The sequence below is a fragment of the Panthera tigris genome, chromosome D4 (genome assembly GCF_018350195.1).
Source record: "Panthera tigris isolate Pti1 chromosome D4, P.tigris_Pti1_mat1.1, whole genome shotgun sequence".
Lineage (NCBI taxonomy): Eukaryota > Metazoa > Chordata > Mammalia > Carnivora > Felidae > Panthera > Panthera tigris.
In genome coordinates, this window is record NC_056672.1 from 87,592,488 (window position 1) to 87,606,966 (window position 14,479).

The 14,479-nt window shown below is 54.6% G+C and overlaps 1 protein-coding gene across 3 annotated transcripts in view; it reads left to right on the forward strand.

Annotated features, from left to right (window-relative positions):
- The window catches only part of GPR107 (G protein-coupled receptor 107), a 63,935-nt gene that overhangs the window by 36,217 nt on the left and 13,239 nt on the right, over positions 1-14,479 (forward strand). For all 3 annotated transcript variants that reach the window (XM_042965189.1, XM_042965187.1, XM_042965188.1), the window contains exons 11-14: positions 1,496-1,569; positions 1,946-2,063; positions 4,498-4,628; positions 6,697-6,740. In XM_042965189.1, the coding sequence (XP_042821123.1) occupies positions 1,496-1,569; positions 1,946-2,063; positions 4,498-4,628; positions 6,697-6,740 (367 nt within the window). The remainder of the gene's footprint in view (positions 1-1,495; positions 1,570-1,945; positions 2,064-4,497; positions 4,629-6,696; positions 6,741-14,479) is intronic.

The following is a 14,479-nucleotide window of genomic DNA, read 5'->3' on the forward strand; positions in this document are numbered from 1 at the left end:
TTGGGATTAGAGTGCCACCTGCTGAATTGTTTCCGCGATTTTACTTTTCTAAACATCTTTCCATGTTCCCGTTTGATTTGAAGCCCAGTGTTAGCATAACTTCTTCAGGGGGAAATGATGCCCTAAATACTGAGGCGTGTGAATCGAGCTCGCACTTTGCATAGTTAGTCCAGGTGCGAACTGAAGCGAGCCTGCCCGAGGGAGGAGTGCCACAGCCTGCCGGGTTTTTAGGCCCATGAGGCTCCCGCGGCTGCGCCTTTGAGGGTGACAGTATCCAGACATGCGCTCTCCTGCAAGTACAAGGGTTGTCGTAGGCGTCGTGATGTGTCCACTTACAGCCTCTAGAAACGACAGTCGTTTGGATAATTTCCCATTTGGATCTAAGTTAAAAGACTCTTTCTGGGGCACCTGGGGGGCTCAGCCGGTGAAGCGTCCGACTTCAGCTCAGGTCATGATCTCATGGTTTGTGAGTTTGAGCCCCGCGTCGGACTCTGTGCTGACAGCTCACAGCCTGGAGCCTGCTTGGTATTCTGTGTCTCCTCCTCTCTCTGCCCCCTCTCCCGCTCGTGCTCTGTCTCTCTCTCTCTCTCTCTCTCTCTCTCTCTCAAAAGTAAACATTAAAAAAATTAAAAAAAATTCTTTCTGGAACCTTCTAGATGATGAATGGCAGGATCCTTGAGTCACTTTAGTATCTAAGCTGCCATTTGTGATAGAATGAAGAAATTGCTGTCAGCGTTTGTGAGTTGTGCCAGGAAGCATTTTGGGTGTGCTTCTGAAACCTGCCACTTTATTTACTTAAAAAAAAAAAAAAAATATTTTTAATGTCATTTATTTTTAAGAGAGAGAAAGCAGGCACATGCCAGCTGGGAAGGGGGCAGAGAGAGAGAGGGAGAATCCCAAGAATTGCTAACAGCGCAGAGCCCCACTCGGGGCTCCGCCCCGTGAGATCATAACCTGAGCTGAAAGCAAGAGTCGTTGCTGAACCGACTGAGCCCCCAGGAGTCTCTGAAACTTGCCACCTCAATTAACATACACTGGTGACTTTAAGTAGCTCTAAATTCACAGATTTCTTCCAAACAAAAACAGTTGAACCTAGATAATTCCACATGCCTTTTTTTGCTGACCGACTGACTGACGTATAGAATAAGCAGCTGGGGTAGGCAAGGGGAAGTTCTCAGCTGGGATCCCATAAAAACCTGTGGCCTTTGGGCGGTGGAGATTTTAAAGACCAGAACAGGCAGCCGTTTGCCCCCCGTGAATCCCCTGCCCCAGAAGAGGGACCTGGCCTGCGTGTTGGCGTTGAAACCTCGTGGCTGGTTTCTCATGCTTCCTGACGTTCCTGTCCTTAACCGTGGATAGACGAGTGAGGGATCAGGGCGTGAGATGGAGGGGACATCCCCCGTCGTGAGGTCCTGTGATGGCATTTCCTGTTTCACTGTGCACACGAAGACACGTGGTAGGTGGACCTTTCTGAAAGACACTTCTCTGGTTGCAGATCGACTATCATTACATCTCCTCCCAGGGCTTTCCGATCGAGGGTTGGGCTGTCGTGTACTACATCACTCACCTGTAAGTACGCAGAGGGACCCGCGAACCCTTGTCGCGTGAGATGATGCGCAGGAGAAGTTGGGGAGGCCGTGGGAGCAAGAGCCCTGCCCTCCCGTGGCGGCCTCTCTGGGTTCCTGCCGCGCCAGGGGTGTGTGGCACGCGGGTGGCTGTGCAGACGACAGCCCGGGGCCGCTGGCCTGCTCCCGGGAGGGGGCTGCCTCCGTGGGGGGGATGGGCTGCTCAGGTAGTGGGGTGCACAGCGAACTCAAGAGGCGTTTCCCGAAGTTGGCTGCCTCTCTTTTCCGAGACACGCACGCAGTCGCGAACGAGCTGTGCGGCGGAACCGGCAGAGAAGGTCTGGAGAGACCGTTGGCGTCTGAAATGCTTTCTTTTCCAGTTTGAAGGGGGCACTGCTGTTCATCACCATCGCGCTCATCGGCACCGGCTGGGCTTTCATTAAGCACATCCTCTCCGACAAAGACAAGAAGATCTTCATGATCGTCATCCCGCTGCAGGTAAAGGGACCCGAGTCCCGCGTGTCCTGGTGGTGTCCTGGCGCTTCTCAGGGCTCAGCTCCCGGCCTGTCCGGGAAGAGGGCGTCGGCTCACCCAGAACCGCAGCTCGGGCCCCTGGGGCTTCTCCCTCTGCCGTCTGGCCGACCCGGGCCTCGGGTCGTCGCCCCGAGAGCTGTCCGCCGTCACTCAGCTGGCGAGCGGTGTGTGGACGCCTGTGCCTTGAGTAGGGAGCTGCTGGGAAGTCCGGGAAGCTGCCGCCTGCCTTCCTGCGCCAGGCTCCCCTCTGACAGAATGGTCCTCTTAGCCTTGCCCAGGCACGTAGTGATTTTATTAACAGTGATTTTAAAACCGTGAACGACACCGGTGAGGCTTCACAAGGTAGAATACTAAGCGGGCCTCAGGACAGCTGTTCATCAAGCCCTTCCTGGTTCGGGACCCTGGGCTGAGGCCAGCCTTCCCCGGTCGGGAGCCCCTGGGGACAGGAACCTTGTCGCCTGCGTAACAGTCTTATTGGAGGCAGACACTGGGCTTGGAGAACTCACGAGAAGCAGAGAGGGCCTGGCAGGGGTGCAGGACTGCTCTGCTCGACCGAGGAGCGTGGGTTTGGTGAAACTGTTCTCGGCCGCCCTCCCCGGGGAGCACGGTGTGGGTGTGGCGGGCGAGGGGAGGGCGGGCACCTCCCTGGGCCCCCAGGTCCGCCTCCTCACCCTGGCGACTGGTGCTCTGGCAGCATTTGCCCCAGAGCCACCTCCACGTTGATGACGCGGGACCTGTGTTCGCGCCGGATGAGTGGCGCAGACCAGTTGCTGTAGATGTCCCAGGAGAGACTCGTCACCCGAGTCGGAACGATCTGGAAGGCTGCAAGGTAGAGAAGGGCCTTGCCTAGACCTTTAAGGAGAGACCCGTGGCCGGCAGAAGAGGAGCAGTGGACGCGGGTGGTCCTGTTGCCGAGCGAACTTTCAACGGCAGCCGGAGAGCTAAGACTCTTTCTTCGTGGCCACGGGGAGCCGGTGCACAGCTCTGAGCGAGGAGGGAGAGGTGCACAAAACGTACGCACAGACCTTGAGGGACACACCAGGGAACGTTGTGTCGCGTGTCGAGAGTGTCGGCTGAGGACGGAGGGGAGTTAGGGATTTAAGGAGAGAAAGCCTTTGTTTCCACTTTGTCTTCAGAGGTGGAGTCCCACGTGCAGGCGCGCAGGATAGAGGAAGGCCCGAATTTCGGAGTAATTTTTGCATCCGTACCAAGTAAAGTATGGCTTCTGCGACCGTGTCACTAAAAGCTCCCAGACAGGAAGACCTTACTTTGAGATGTCCCGAATAGCAGCGTGGCAGATTTTGCACTCTTTGTCAAAGTGTGCAGGGTGACCTTTACGGCAGGCGAGCACGGTGTCTGGGACAGAGGACTTGTGATCTGTGCATCCACACCCGCCGGAAATCCCCCAGAGAGCATCTCCTAGGTTCTGCAGGGTACTGCCGTCCCAGCGTAGCCAGGCCCTGGGGCCTCTCGCAGCGCACTCGTGCCGGGACTGAACCCCCAGGGCCAAGTGGAGCGGGACGCGGTCGCCGGTGCACCTCAGGGGGAAGAACTGAGCCATGTCCCACGTGGAGGGGACCTGGGTGGGGTTACTTCTAAGGAAGAGCAGCGTGGCCTCTCAGGCACCGGGCCCAAACCTGCCATTCTCGTCGCCCTGGTCTCTGATAACACCCTCTGGTACTTAAAAGCCTGTCTCTGAGAAGCGGCAGCAGCTGCCCAGGGAGAACCCGGGCCTGAGGAAACTGGGCGTCGTGGCTGAGCGCGGTGCCACCCGTTCAGGCCACCGCCTGGCCCTGCTCAGGGGGCCTGAAAAGCAAAGCAGAGGGTCCCAGTGGTCTGTGCTGCGTCACAGATCCCCCCCCAAACACGGTGGCGATAAGCATGTATTCTCTTCGCGTTCGGTGGGGGTCAGGAACTGAGGCGTGGCGGGTCCGACGGGGGCCCTCGCGCAACGAGTGAGACCGTGGCTGGGGTCACCTCAGTCTTCACCTGCCTCCCCTGGGTCGGGAAGACTCGATGAGGCGGGGCGAGAACAGCAGGGGCTCCTCCGCCTTTTTTCCTCTGCCTGGTCTCTCCACGTTGCCAGCCTCCGGGTTGCCAGAGACAGACTTCCCCCGAGAGGCCCAGCCAGAGGCGGCGGCCTTTGTGCGACCTACCTCGGAAATCCCACGGCCTCACTCGCGCCTGACTGTCGCTCAGGGCAGTCGCACGCTCAGGAGGAGGGCACAGACACCGCTCCTGGATGGGAGGGTGGAGTGTTCTGAAAAGCATGTGGCCCTGGAGGGAATGCGGTGGCCGTGGTTGGGGGCCCGCCAGCCCGAGTGCCCACCCCCCTTGGGGCCGCTGTTGTGGAGGCCTGCCCTTGCCTTAGGGCCTCAGCGACTTCTCGTGTCCGTAGGTGCTGGCAAACGTGGCCTACATCATCATAGAGTCCACCGAGGAGGGCACGACGGAGTATGGCCTGTGGAAGGATTCTCTGTTTCTGGTAGACCTGCTGTGCTGTGGGGCCATCCTCTTCCCCGTGGTGTGGTGAGTACCCGCAGGAAGGGGGGGCCGCGGTGCACCCCGAGGCTCGTGCATCCGCCAAGTCCAGACCCCCGGATCAGCCGTTCCCAAACCGGTCCGAATCACACGGGGCATCGGTTTAACAAATGAGCTTCCTGGGTCCTCAGGCGGACCTGAATCCGCCTCCAGGAGCAGGAGCCTGGAGTTCGGGTGTTGATCTTGTCCCTCCGTGGAATCCGATACGGCTGATCTGGCACCTTGGCTTTTAGCACAGCTTGGATCATAGAGAAGGGTCTGGAAATGAGAACTCAGGGGCGACATAATGGCAGCACGAATTTGGAGGGAGGAGAGTTGAAGAAATCCTGTAAACAGCTTTCTTGCCAGGTAGGCGGAAGGTGAGGAAGTGCGTTAACGTAAACCAGCGAGAGTTCCCAACGTGCTCTCATGTCAGAGGTCTTCAGAATGGCGGGCTTCAGACGCACGTGTTGTGCTTTGATCATGTGTGAAGAAATGTTAGTGCCAGTGGCTGTTGAGAGAAGATATCCTCATTAAATCTTAATGCCACGTGAAGGAAATTACCGGTTCAGTAGGAAGCAAGGAGAGGAAAAAAGGCTAGCAAAAATTAAACACCCTTACAGTGATCTAGGTCCGTGGCTGTTTGAAAGCGGTTACTCCTTTTGGAATAAAGTCTTAAAAAGTGGACTTACCTGTGTTGTGTTAAAGGTAAAGTGGTCCACGCTGCAGTAAACTCCTATTTTTCAAGATCCTGGGGCTTATCAGCTTATTCTGTCACTCCGATTACTTAGAATATGGTACCAGCGGAGGGTCATCCTCATTCCAGCCGGTCAGACTCACTCTTGACCCTTATTCCATCGTACGTGACACGTTGTGCATACGTCAGTGTAGCCGGCAGCTTCCAGAAGATGGGGGGGGGGGGTCTCCCCGATCTCCCCCACCTCCCTGCGTCGTGCCCGGGACCAGGTAGCCCAGGCATCCGTAGCGGGATGACCAGCACCGTCTTCGGGTAGAAAGAAGCGTCTTTCTGTCCGGAACAGAGTGCAAGCCCTCCTCTTCGTCTGCCGCCTTCGGCAGAAAGAAAGGACCTGGAGGTTTGGGGAAGACGCAGGGGAGCGATAGGGCTGCGGGTGGTCATTTCCCTCGCCTCCTTCGTTGTGGCGCGAAGGGGCAGATGTCACACGGCGATACTCTCGAGAGCGCATCTTCTGAAAGTTGCCGTAAAACGAAAAGCGTCGAGCACCAGAGGTAGCTTCAGGAGCGGCACCGATGACTTGGGAGCTGGCTTTGTGCTGGCTCACTTTTGAGTGGTGTGCCATTCAGATCTCCCAGGTGGGCAGGTGAGGGGGCGGGCGCGGGGCTCTCAGGAGAAAGCCCTCAGCCGGGGTCAGGTGGAGGGTGGGTGGCCCCATCTGTGAGCCCCCACCGCCCGCCTCTCCCCCCAGGCCGTCCTCATCCTTTGGAGACAGACCTTCCCGTAGCGCCTTTAATAATGTTCGCGTTCCCGTCCGAACAGCGATGACGGTAATTAGTTACCTGGCACATCGCAGCAAGAGAAGAGGCTCCCTGGAGGCTGCCACTTGGCAGCAGAATTCCAGACAGCGAAATACTGAGTTTGCAGGAAGCCATGTGCTCACAGGCTCCTAGACCTAGACCTAGACCTGAGAAATCAGCCTCCGGCCTCCGTGTGCGGGGGTCCGTGTTCTGTGGGCAGCAGGTGCGCTCCAGTGCGGTGTCAGGGAGTGGGGGTAGTTGGGGAAGTGAGAGATTTTAGGTGGAGAGAGAGGTCAAGAGCGTCGAAATGACCGCATTTTGCTTTTTCTCCTCACACCCAGGCCCCTGGCAGACCTTTCTCAGCCATTAGAGGGCGTCCTTAACGCTCGGACTCGAGTACCGTACGCGGCCAGGTGCCGGGTGTAGAGGTCACGTTGATTCGGGAGAGTGCTCCGAAACCATCTAGTCCAGCCCGTCAGCTTATGACTGAGGAATTCAGGGCCTTGAGTTACTAGTGTTGGAAACACAGAAGAGTGCAGATTGGTGTGAGCTAACCTTTTGTTCTCCAAATGTTCATTTTTAGGTCAATCAGGCATTTACAAGAAGCGTCAGCCACAGATGGAAAAGGCAAGTTTCCTTGTGCCCCTTTGTGCTGCTGGGCCTTCCCTGAAGCCCCTGCCCGGGCGCTCCCGGGAGGCGGAGGGGCCGCTGTCTCTTGGGGAGGAGTCTGGGGGAGCCCCGGGGGCTTTATGAGAGCAGCCGTTGGAGGGGGGGGTTGTTTGCTGGAGAGGCAGGTGGTGTACGTTGCGGAGGTCAGTTGTGTAAGGAGGCGTGGGGGCGATTGCTGCTTGCTGAGATGATTCATTGCGTTTCCACGTGTGAACGTGGTTTTCACCTTCTCCGAACTGAGTCAGGAAGAGAAAATCTTGTCTGGGAAGGACCGGATAGCACTTCGCTGTGAGAACAGGAGGTATGATGGATTGGGGATGGCTCTGTGTAAAGCACCCCTTCCTGCTGATTTAACACGCTTTCAAAATAGACGTGTCGGTATTAATTTAAAAGGAGGCTGATGCCAGAGAGAAGCTCTGAAGCTCTCTGGCTTTTAAACGGCTGTGCCATCAGAGCCTTCTGTAGCTCCTCGCTTTTCCAACCGAGCCTCCTAAGGAAAGAAGCCACAAAGAAAATGTTTTGTGTGGTTCTGCGCGTATGTGAATAGTACCCGGCCACAGGCCGCTGTGGCATAAAGGGGGAACCTCAGGCCACGGGGACCACGGAGCAGTGCTTGCTCTGCTCTGAGCTGCCTCCGGGTCTGGGAAATCGTGTTCTTGAAGGCAGATCATTCCTTTGGTGGCGTCCGTAAAGTTTTGTCGCCGATCTGTGTTTCTTTTATTATAAAAATAACGTGGATGCATCTCAGGAAAATTGGAAATCGAGTGATAGGTACAAATCTTATTTCATACTTGCCATAAAGTTAATACCGTGTTATTTTCTTTAAGTTGTACTAGACCCGATTTCAGGGCTTCACCCCCGGGTCCAGAGAGATCCCGGGTTCTTCTGTGGAGCACGGCCCCCAGGGCATCTGTGGCTCCTGCAGTTTGGGCCCACAGTGGTTGCTGGGGGGACCCCCGCCATCCGGCCCGCGTAGCGCTCTGGCTCTGGGCGGCCTGGCGTGTGGGGGTCCTGCCTCGGCTGGGAGCCCCAGTCAGTGCGGAGTCCAGCCTCCCCAGCCCGCCCGGCCTCTCGGTGGGTGCAGGCTCCACTCGCAGAACATGCCAGCTCGTGTTTTCTTTCTAGGCCCGGGAAATAGCTCTGATTTTCTCCCCTTTTTTCTTCAGAGGAACTGGGTTCCCTTCTCCCTCTGGGACAGATTCTTGCTAGTGAGTTTCAGCTTGAACTTTGCCTAAATGTGTCGCTTTCAGCCTGACTGCAGCGCCTTGCCCTGAGCCAAGGAGCTCAGAGAGCGCTCTGCCTTCTTGGAGTGGGGGAAAGGGAAATTACAGAGAACAAAACACAAACTAGAATCTTCCTAAAGCGCCCGCCGTAGACGGAAAAACCCAAAGTAGAAAATGAAAACTCACCTTCTGGGAATAACTGTTGTTTGGGGATAGCCTTGTCTTTTTCTCCTTTTTCTGTGCCTGTCATAGCAAAAGGTGGCTTTGTTATTATTTTTATAACAGCAAATTGGTCGTTCTCTTCTTTTTAACACATTGAGGGCACCTGGCTGGCTTGGTCTGCGGGGAAGCGACTCCTGATCCCAGGGTTGTGGGTTCGTACCCCACATCAGGTTGTGGGCAGTACTCAGAATTTTTTTTTACACACTGAGATGAGACATTCTACTTTTTCATCTTGATGCATTTCAGTATTTCTGAATTTGTTTTTCTTACTCCTTGGCTGAAATATGTAAAAATTCCAAGGGTGATGTCTTTCGGTTGATGAGTTTTGTTAATACTTTTCTTCCTAGTCTCGCCTTTTCCCCTTGTGGGTTCCTCTGGCCCTTCCTCACCAGCTCCCTTCCCCCCCCCCCCCCATCATCCTGCATCATCCTGATCCCTCCAACTGCCTCTCTGCCTTCTGCGCCCAGCTCTTACCCCCAGTTTGGGGGTAACCGTGGTAATGAATTGCATCTGTGACCGTTTATTCCCCGAGCTCTTCATCAGGTATTTTGCCTGGGGTGGATAGCACAGCAGGTGACGCCCAAGATGGGGTTGGAATTGTCCCCAAGCAAGCATCTGTAGTAAAGGGAAACCATCGAACTGGAATGCTCTTGTCATCGCCTGGTTCACACGCAGTTTCTTGTTTTTTCCACCAGGTGACAGCATGGGACCTCTTCAGCAGAGAGCGGTCCCATGAGCACACCAGGGCTCTCCTTCTTGGGATGGCAGACTGTTGAGAAAGCACCCATTTCTCATCAGCAAACATCACAAACCCTTTGAGGGGGGACAGAGTAGGTTAGATGGGGGGGTGCCTTGATCCGCATTCTTTCCCGGAGTTGATCTGTAGGCCGTGGCTGCTTTTTAGCTAATCTGCAATTGTGTATTTCATTCGGTACTTTGAGAAATGGTTACACCTGTAACAGTTCTGGAGTCAGGGCGGCCACGTTCCCACGGTCAAGTCCCCCCTGCAGAGAACTCTCAGGAACAGCATCCCCCCCACCCCTCCCTGGCATGCCACCCAGGTGTGACTGCAGAGCAGGCCAGGTCAGAGCTGGGCAGAGGCTGGAGTGGGGACACGGGCCACCGCCCGACCGCAGCTTCCCGGGTGCTCTGAGTGACCCCCCGTGCTCCTCAGTCTGCCCTTCTGAGATCTAGCCCGTCCCAGAGGCAGCTGGCAAAGTGAAGGCCACGGGCAGTAATGTCTCCTGCTAGATTTGGAAGCATTTTTGCTGGATGGAGGCTGAGGCTCCGGGTCCTGTTTATAGGCTCGTTAGGCCATTGACTCAACACACAACCTTGACAGTGACTTGGGCGTAAGACTGTCCGAGTAAGTGCAGTTCGGGCCGACTTCGGCGGGGGGAGCGCTGCGTGTGGGCCGGTGGGTGGCTTTCGGAGTGCTTGTTTGGGTGGTGGTTACTTCTTCGTCTCTGGAGTCCTCCTGACTGAACCGGGGGGGAAGCGTTAAGGATGCAGTCACCCGCTGGCCTTCAGCTGTGTCTTTGTCCCTCTGTCACACGCTGGTGCTTCTCTCCACTCCCGTGTCATTTAGAGCCTCTGCCGCGCTGCTGCGCTCCCCGAGAGGAAGCTTAATTGAGTCGCACGCAGACACCCGAGCTCGGGTTCTACTGTGTTCTGCCTGCCAACATTGCCTGGCTGTCACTGCCCTTGAGCCTGGACCTGCTTCCTTCTTTCTCCAGCGTCCTTCCCTTAGGGGACTGGCCTGGGGGTAGATGTTGTTCACTGAATTAACAGTCTCTGCTGCTACTGCTCTTATCCGCGCACACCCCCCCCCCCCACTCCAGGTTTCTAAGGAAGATTCAGAGGAAGGGTTCTGAGGCCTCTGGGCTTTTATGTGAGCTTCAGAGGCCTTTAAACAAATGGTGATGGGCTAGCTGTAGGGCTTGTAGAGGAATGGCTTCATCCTGAGCTGCTGCCATGCTCGGGAAGTTGCTGTGGCCGTGGGAAGTGTTTTTCAGGGCAGCCGTCCTCAAGAGGGCCCTCAGGGTCAAAACAGTTTTCATCACCGGACGCGGTCATCCTTTTTTGCTGTTGATGTTTGCACTTGATGGTGCAGGAGGGACGGTGGGTGAGACAGCTGGTGCCTTAGCGCGACTCAAGGCGGTAGCACAGGACTGTGTTAGTGGCCGTTGCTCTCGGCATCAGTGCTGCTCGCAGGGGGTGGGAGAGGCTCGTTCCACTTAAGAGCGGCCTCGATGAAATAGTAAAAACGACTGGTGTTATTAAACCTCAACCCTTAGGGACGCCTTGGTTCAGTCGGTTGAGCATCCAACTCTTGATTTTGGCTCAGGTCATGATCCCAGGGTCATGGGATCAAGACCCACATTGGGCTCCACAGGAGTGCGGAGCCTGCTTAAGAGAGGTTCTCTCCCTGCGGCGCCTGGGTGGCTCAGTCGGTGAAGCGGCCGACTTCGGCTCAGGTCATGATCTCGCGGTCCGTGAGTTCGAGCCCCGCGTCGGGCTCTGTGCTGACAGCTCAGAGCCTGGAGCCTGCTTCGGATTCTGTGTCTCCCTCTCTCTCTGACCCTCCCCCGTTCGTGCTCTGTCTCTTTCTGTCTCAAAAATAAATAAAGGTTTAAAAAAATTCTTTTTTAAAAAAAGAAGCTACTACTTGTTAAGTTTTCATGTGGAATCCAAGACTATTCACAGTTATCTGGAAAGGCCCGCGTCTGCACAAGGCCGTATTTTCTTCACACCCTTCAACCAAAACAGCTCTTGGACAGCACATCGACTGCAGAAGCAAATACCAGAGTCCAGCTGTGTTCCATTAAGCCAGACCCTAAAGAGATTTACAAAAACAGAACATGGTTCCACGCTCCTCGTAAATTGTTTTTGAGTGAGTTATTTTTTATTAAAAAGATATTTAACATGAACACGTACTGAATTCCTTCTTTCAATTTTGCATCGATTATGAAATACTTCGAAATTTGTTTCATTTTCTAATTTGGTGAATAATGACAGACGTTACCAAAAACAAACGTTCTTTGAGGTCCTCAGTAATTTTTAAAAGCGTGAAGGAACCCTGAGGTCAAAAGTTTGAGAACCGTGTGTTAGAGATGAGGCTTGTTGAATCTCTCGTCACGACAGTCACGACCGAAAAGTCTGCCTGGTTCTTTTTTCCTGTGCCTACAGAGTTTATTTCAGGCTTGGCCAGATTCTTCGTTCTGGGCCTCTCGTGCCAAAAAAAAAAAAAAAAAAAGTTTTGTTGGGTGTGTTCATGTAAACAGACCTAATGAAAAACCCATTGATGAGAAAGGAAGAAGAATTCCCCTCGCCTGTTTTTGTAAATAAAGTTTTATTGGAATGCCCCGTGCCCACTTGTGGAAGCATAGCCCGTGGCCGCTCCCTGTGCTTCACTGGCAGGGTTGAGTGGTTGGGGCAGAGATCATCTGGCCCACGAGGGTGCTCTCCAGCCCTCTGCAGGAAAAGTTGGCCATCTCCTGGCTGTTGGGGACATTGAAGAGACACCATTTTTAAAAATCCTAGATGTAATACGATGACGTTGATACACTGACTGCTCACTCTTTACTGGGTGCTGTGAGAGCTATAGAGCTCGCAGAGGTCTAAGAAATTACTGTTTTTAAGTATTTACCGAACTCCGTCTTTGTGTCCAGAACAGTGTTCTTTGTTGCTTGGGGCAGTAGCTTTTGCATCATTATCCACTGTGATCTTTTACCTTATTACTCTGATGGGAATCTGTGCTTTTCTCTAACAAGATGGCTTTTGACATCAATCACCCTCAGTTCACCAGCAGGGCTTTGGGTTAGACGTTTCGGCCTGGGCTGATGTTTACGAGCACTGTCTTCCCTGACTGCTTTGACCCGGTTCCTGGTTATAACTTCAGGTGCGTCCGATCTTTATTTACATTTTCCAAGCAGAAACCAAGGTGCCCTGCGGCCCACTGATGCTCCAGGCAGTGAGGATTACTATTAGGTTAGACCTGGGGACCCTAAGTCAGAAGCCCTAGGCTGAGGAAGGAGGTCGGGAGAAAGGGGAACTTCCCAGCTGCACTGTGATCTCCCTTCCCCAGCATGCGGGGATGGCTCTAGGACCGGGTGCAGCCTGGGAAGCAAGGAGCTCCCCTGGAATTACACTGTGCTGTTGTCTGCACTGCTGTTGAGGACGGCATGGGGATTACCCCCCGTCCGGAGCACTCTTTCAAGATGATAAGAGTGGAGAGGCAGAAAAAATGAGACGCCCGAAGTTTCATCCTTCCCTTTGTCCCTGGGTATGTAGCTAGAGCGTAAGCTCGTAATCGTCTCCTGTCCCTGAAGCTGCGGCAAGAGTGTACCGTAAGCAAGTCTTCTGCTCCAGGAAGGCGCCTTGCTGGCAGGCGGAGAACGCTCTCTCTCTGGCTGGTGTGGTGCAGGGGCTTAGAGAGCTCATGCATCTCAGGAGTGAAATAAAATCAGATAAAAACAGAGAGGGAGGCAAGCCGTAAGAGACTCTTGACTATAGAGAACAAACGGGGGGTTGCCGGAGGGAAGGTGCATAGGGGGATGGGCTAAATGGGTGATGGGGATTAAGGAGGCTACTTGTTGGGATGGATGAGCGCTGGGTGGTATATGTAAGTGATGAATCACTAAATTCTACTCCAGAAACCAAAAAGAGAAGGAGAGGGGGAGGGAGAGAGGGAGGGAAGCTTGCGCATCTCCTAGGGCACGAGGTAGGGTGGCATTCTGTCCTGCACTCAGGGCCACCTTAGGTCACGTATGTGTGTGGCCAGCCATCTAATTGGCATGTTTTTCACGGGGCATTTGTGAGTGCGTCACAGGAGGGGGTGTGTGGTCGCCAGAAACTTGGTGAGATTTTGTGCCTGTGTGCATTTACCCGGGCAGAGGGTTCATGGCCTTCAGCAAATTCTCAAAGCTGTCTGTGACCCTAGAAAGGCTAAAACCACACCTAAATAGACTATTATGAAGAAATAAAGAGAGAGAAAAAGGATCTGATTAGACTGGCTTAATGCAATGATTTTTCATTTCTTTTAATCACCAGATTCCCTCTCTTCATTACTTTCCCCTCACAGATCACCCCAGATCACCCCTTTAATGTCATCAACATCACAGCTTCAGCTCAACATTTCAAAAGAATCAACCTTTGTCACCACCCCGAGTTAGTAGAGTCTATAACCAAAAGCAATGAGGCCTCTATACGCCCCGGCCTGAGAAACAGCCACATTGTGGACACATGCCATTTTTTAAAATTAAGCCTTTAAAACATTCGGCACCTTGCTGTCTGGGGAGGCCCTTGGCCGCCCAGCAGGCCTGGTTTGCGATCTCAGTTGGTGTGCCCTCTCTGCTTCTGGACGTGGTTCTCCTGCCTCGTGGCCTTGGCTTGCATTTGACCTCCGTGAGTCCTGAGACAGCAGTGGAAACCACGTCTTCCTGGCTGATGACTGCAGTATTTAGGGAGACCCGGGTCCCTTAGGGAGAAGGTGTTGTCTGCTGTTGACCAGGCTGTGGCATAAAGCCTGTGACCAAGCAGTGGGACGTCCCACTGTGACCAAGCAGTGGGACGTCGGGCCTTCTTCCTCGCCCAGCTCATTGCCGGCCGCGAGTCTGTGCCGTGGGCAGCTGGGGACAGCCGGGGGCAGCGGTGTGCTCCTTGGCCGGGCCCAGCCTCAGCCGTGACGTCAGACTAGCGAGGCTCCTGGTATCGCGCAGGCTGCAGGCTGGCCGAGAGACGGGAGGGGAGTCAGATCAGCGCGGGTCTTCAGCACCCCACCCCCCGCCCCCACAGGGCCTCTGATGTGGTTCTAGAGCCCACGGGCAAAAGCAGAGGCTCAGCAGATGGGACAGCAGAAATCTTAAGAGTTGTTAGCCTTCCCCTAGAGCGCCGTGGTGGTCGGCCAGTCCGTTGGGCCGTTTCTGCTTCTTTCTTTTTGCTGTTGCCGTACGATAACGTTTGCTTCCAGTAGGACGCAGAGCCCTTAACCGTGCAGTCTGGTGAGCTTTGCCCACTTCTGGATCACGGTTTTAAATGCATATTGGAAGCATGTCTTGTACCACTTCTCACGTGACCCTCAACAGTTTGAAAATCAGGGTGTCCTTGTCTGCAGCGTTCTTGTCTTATCACGGCCGTCCCCATACTTGCTCCCGATACCGTCTGAGACGGATTCGTGGGATCTCCTCTTAGGGCAGGCCACGGGGCGCCTGGGGAGCCGCTCTCTCCCCCAGACGGATGCTTTCAGACCAG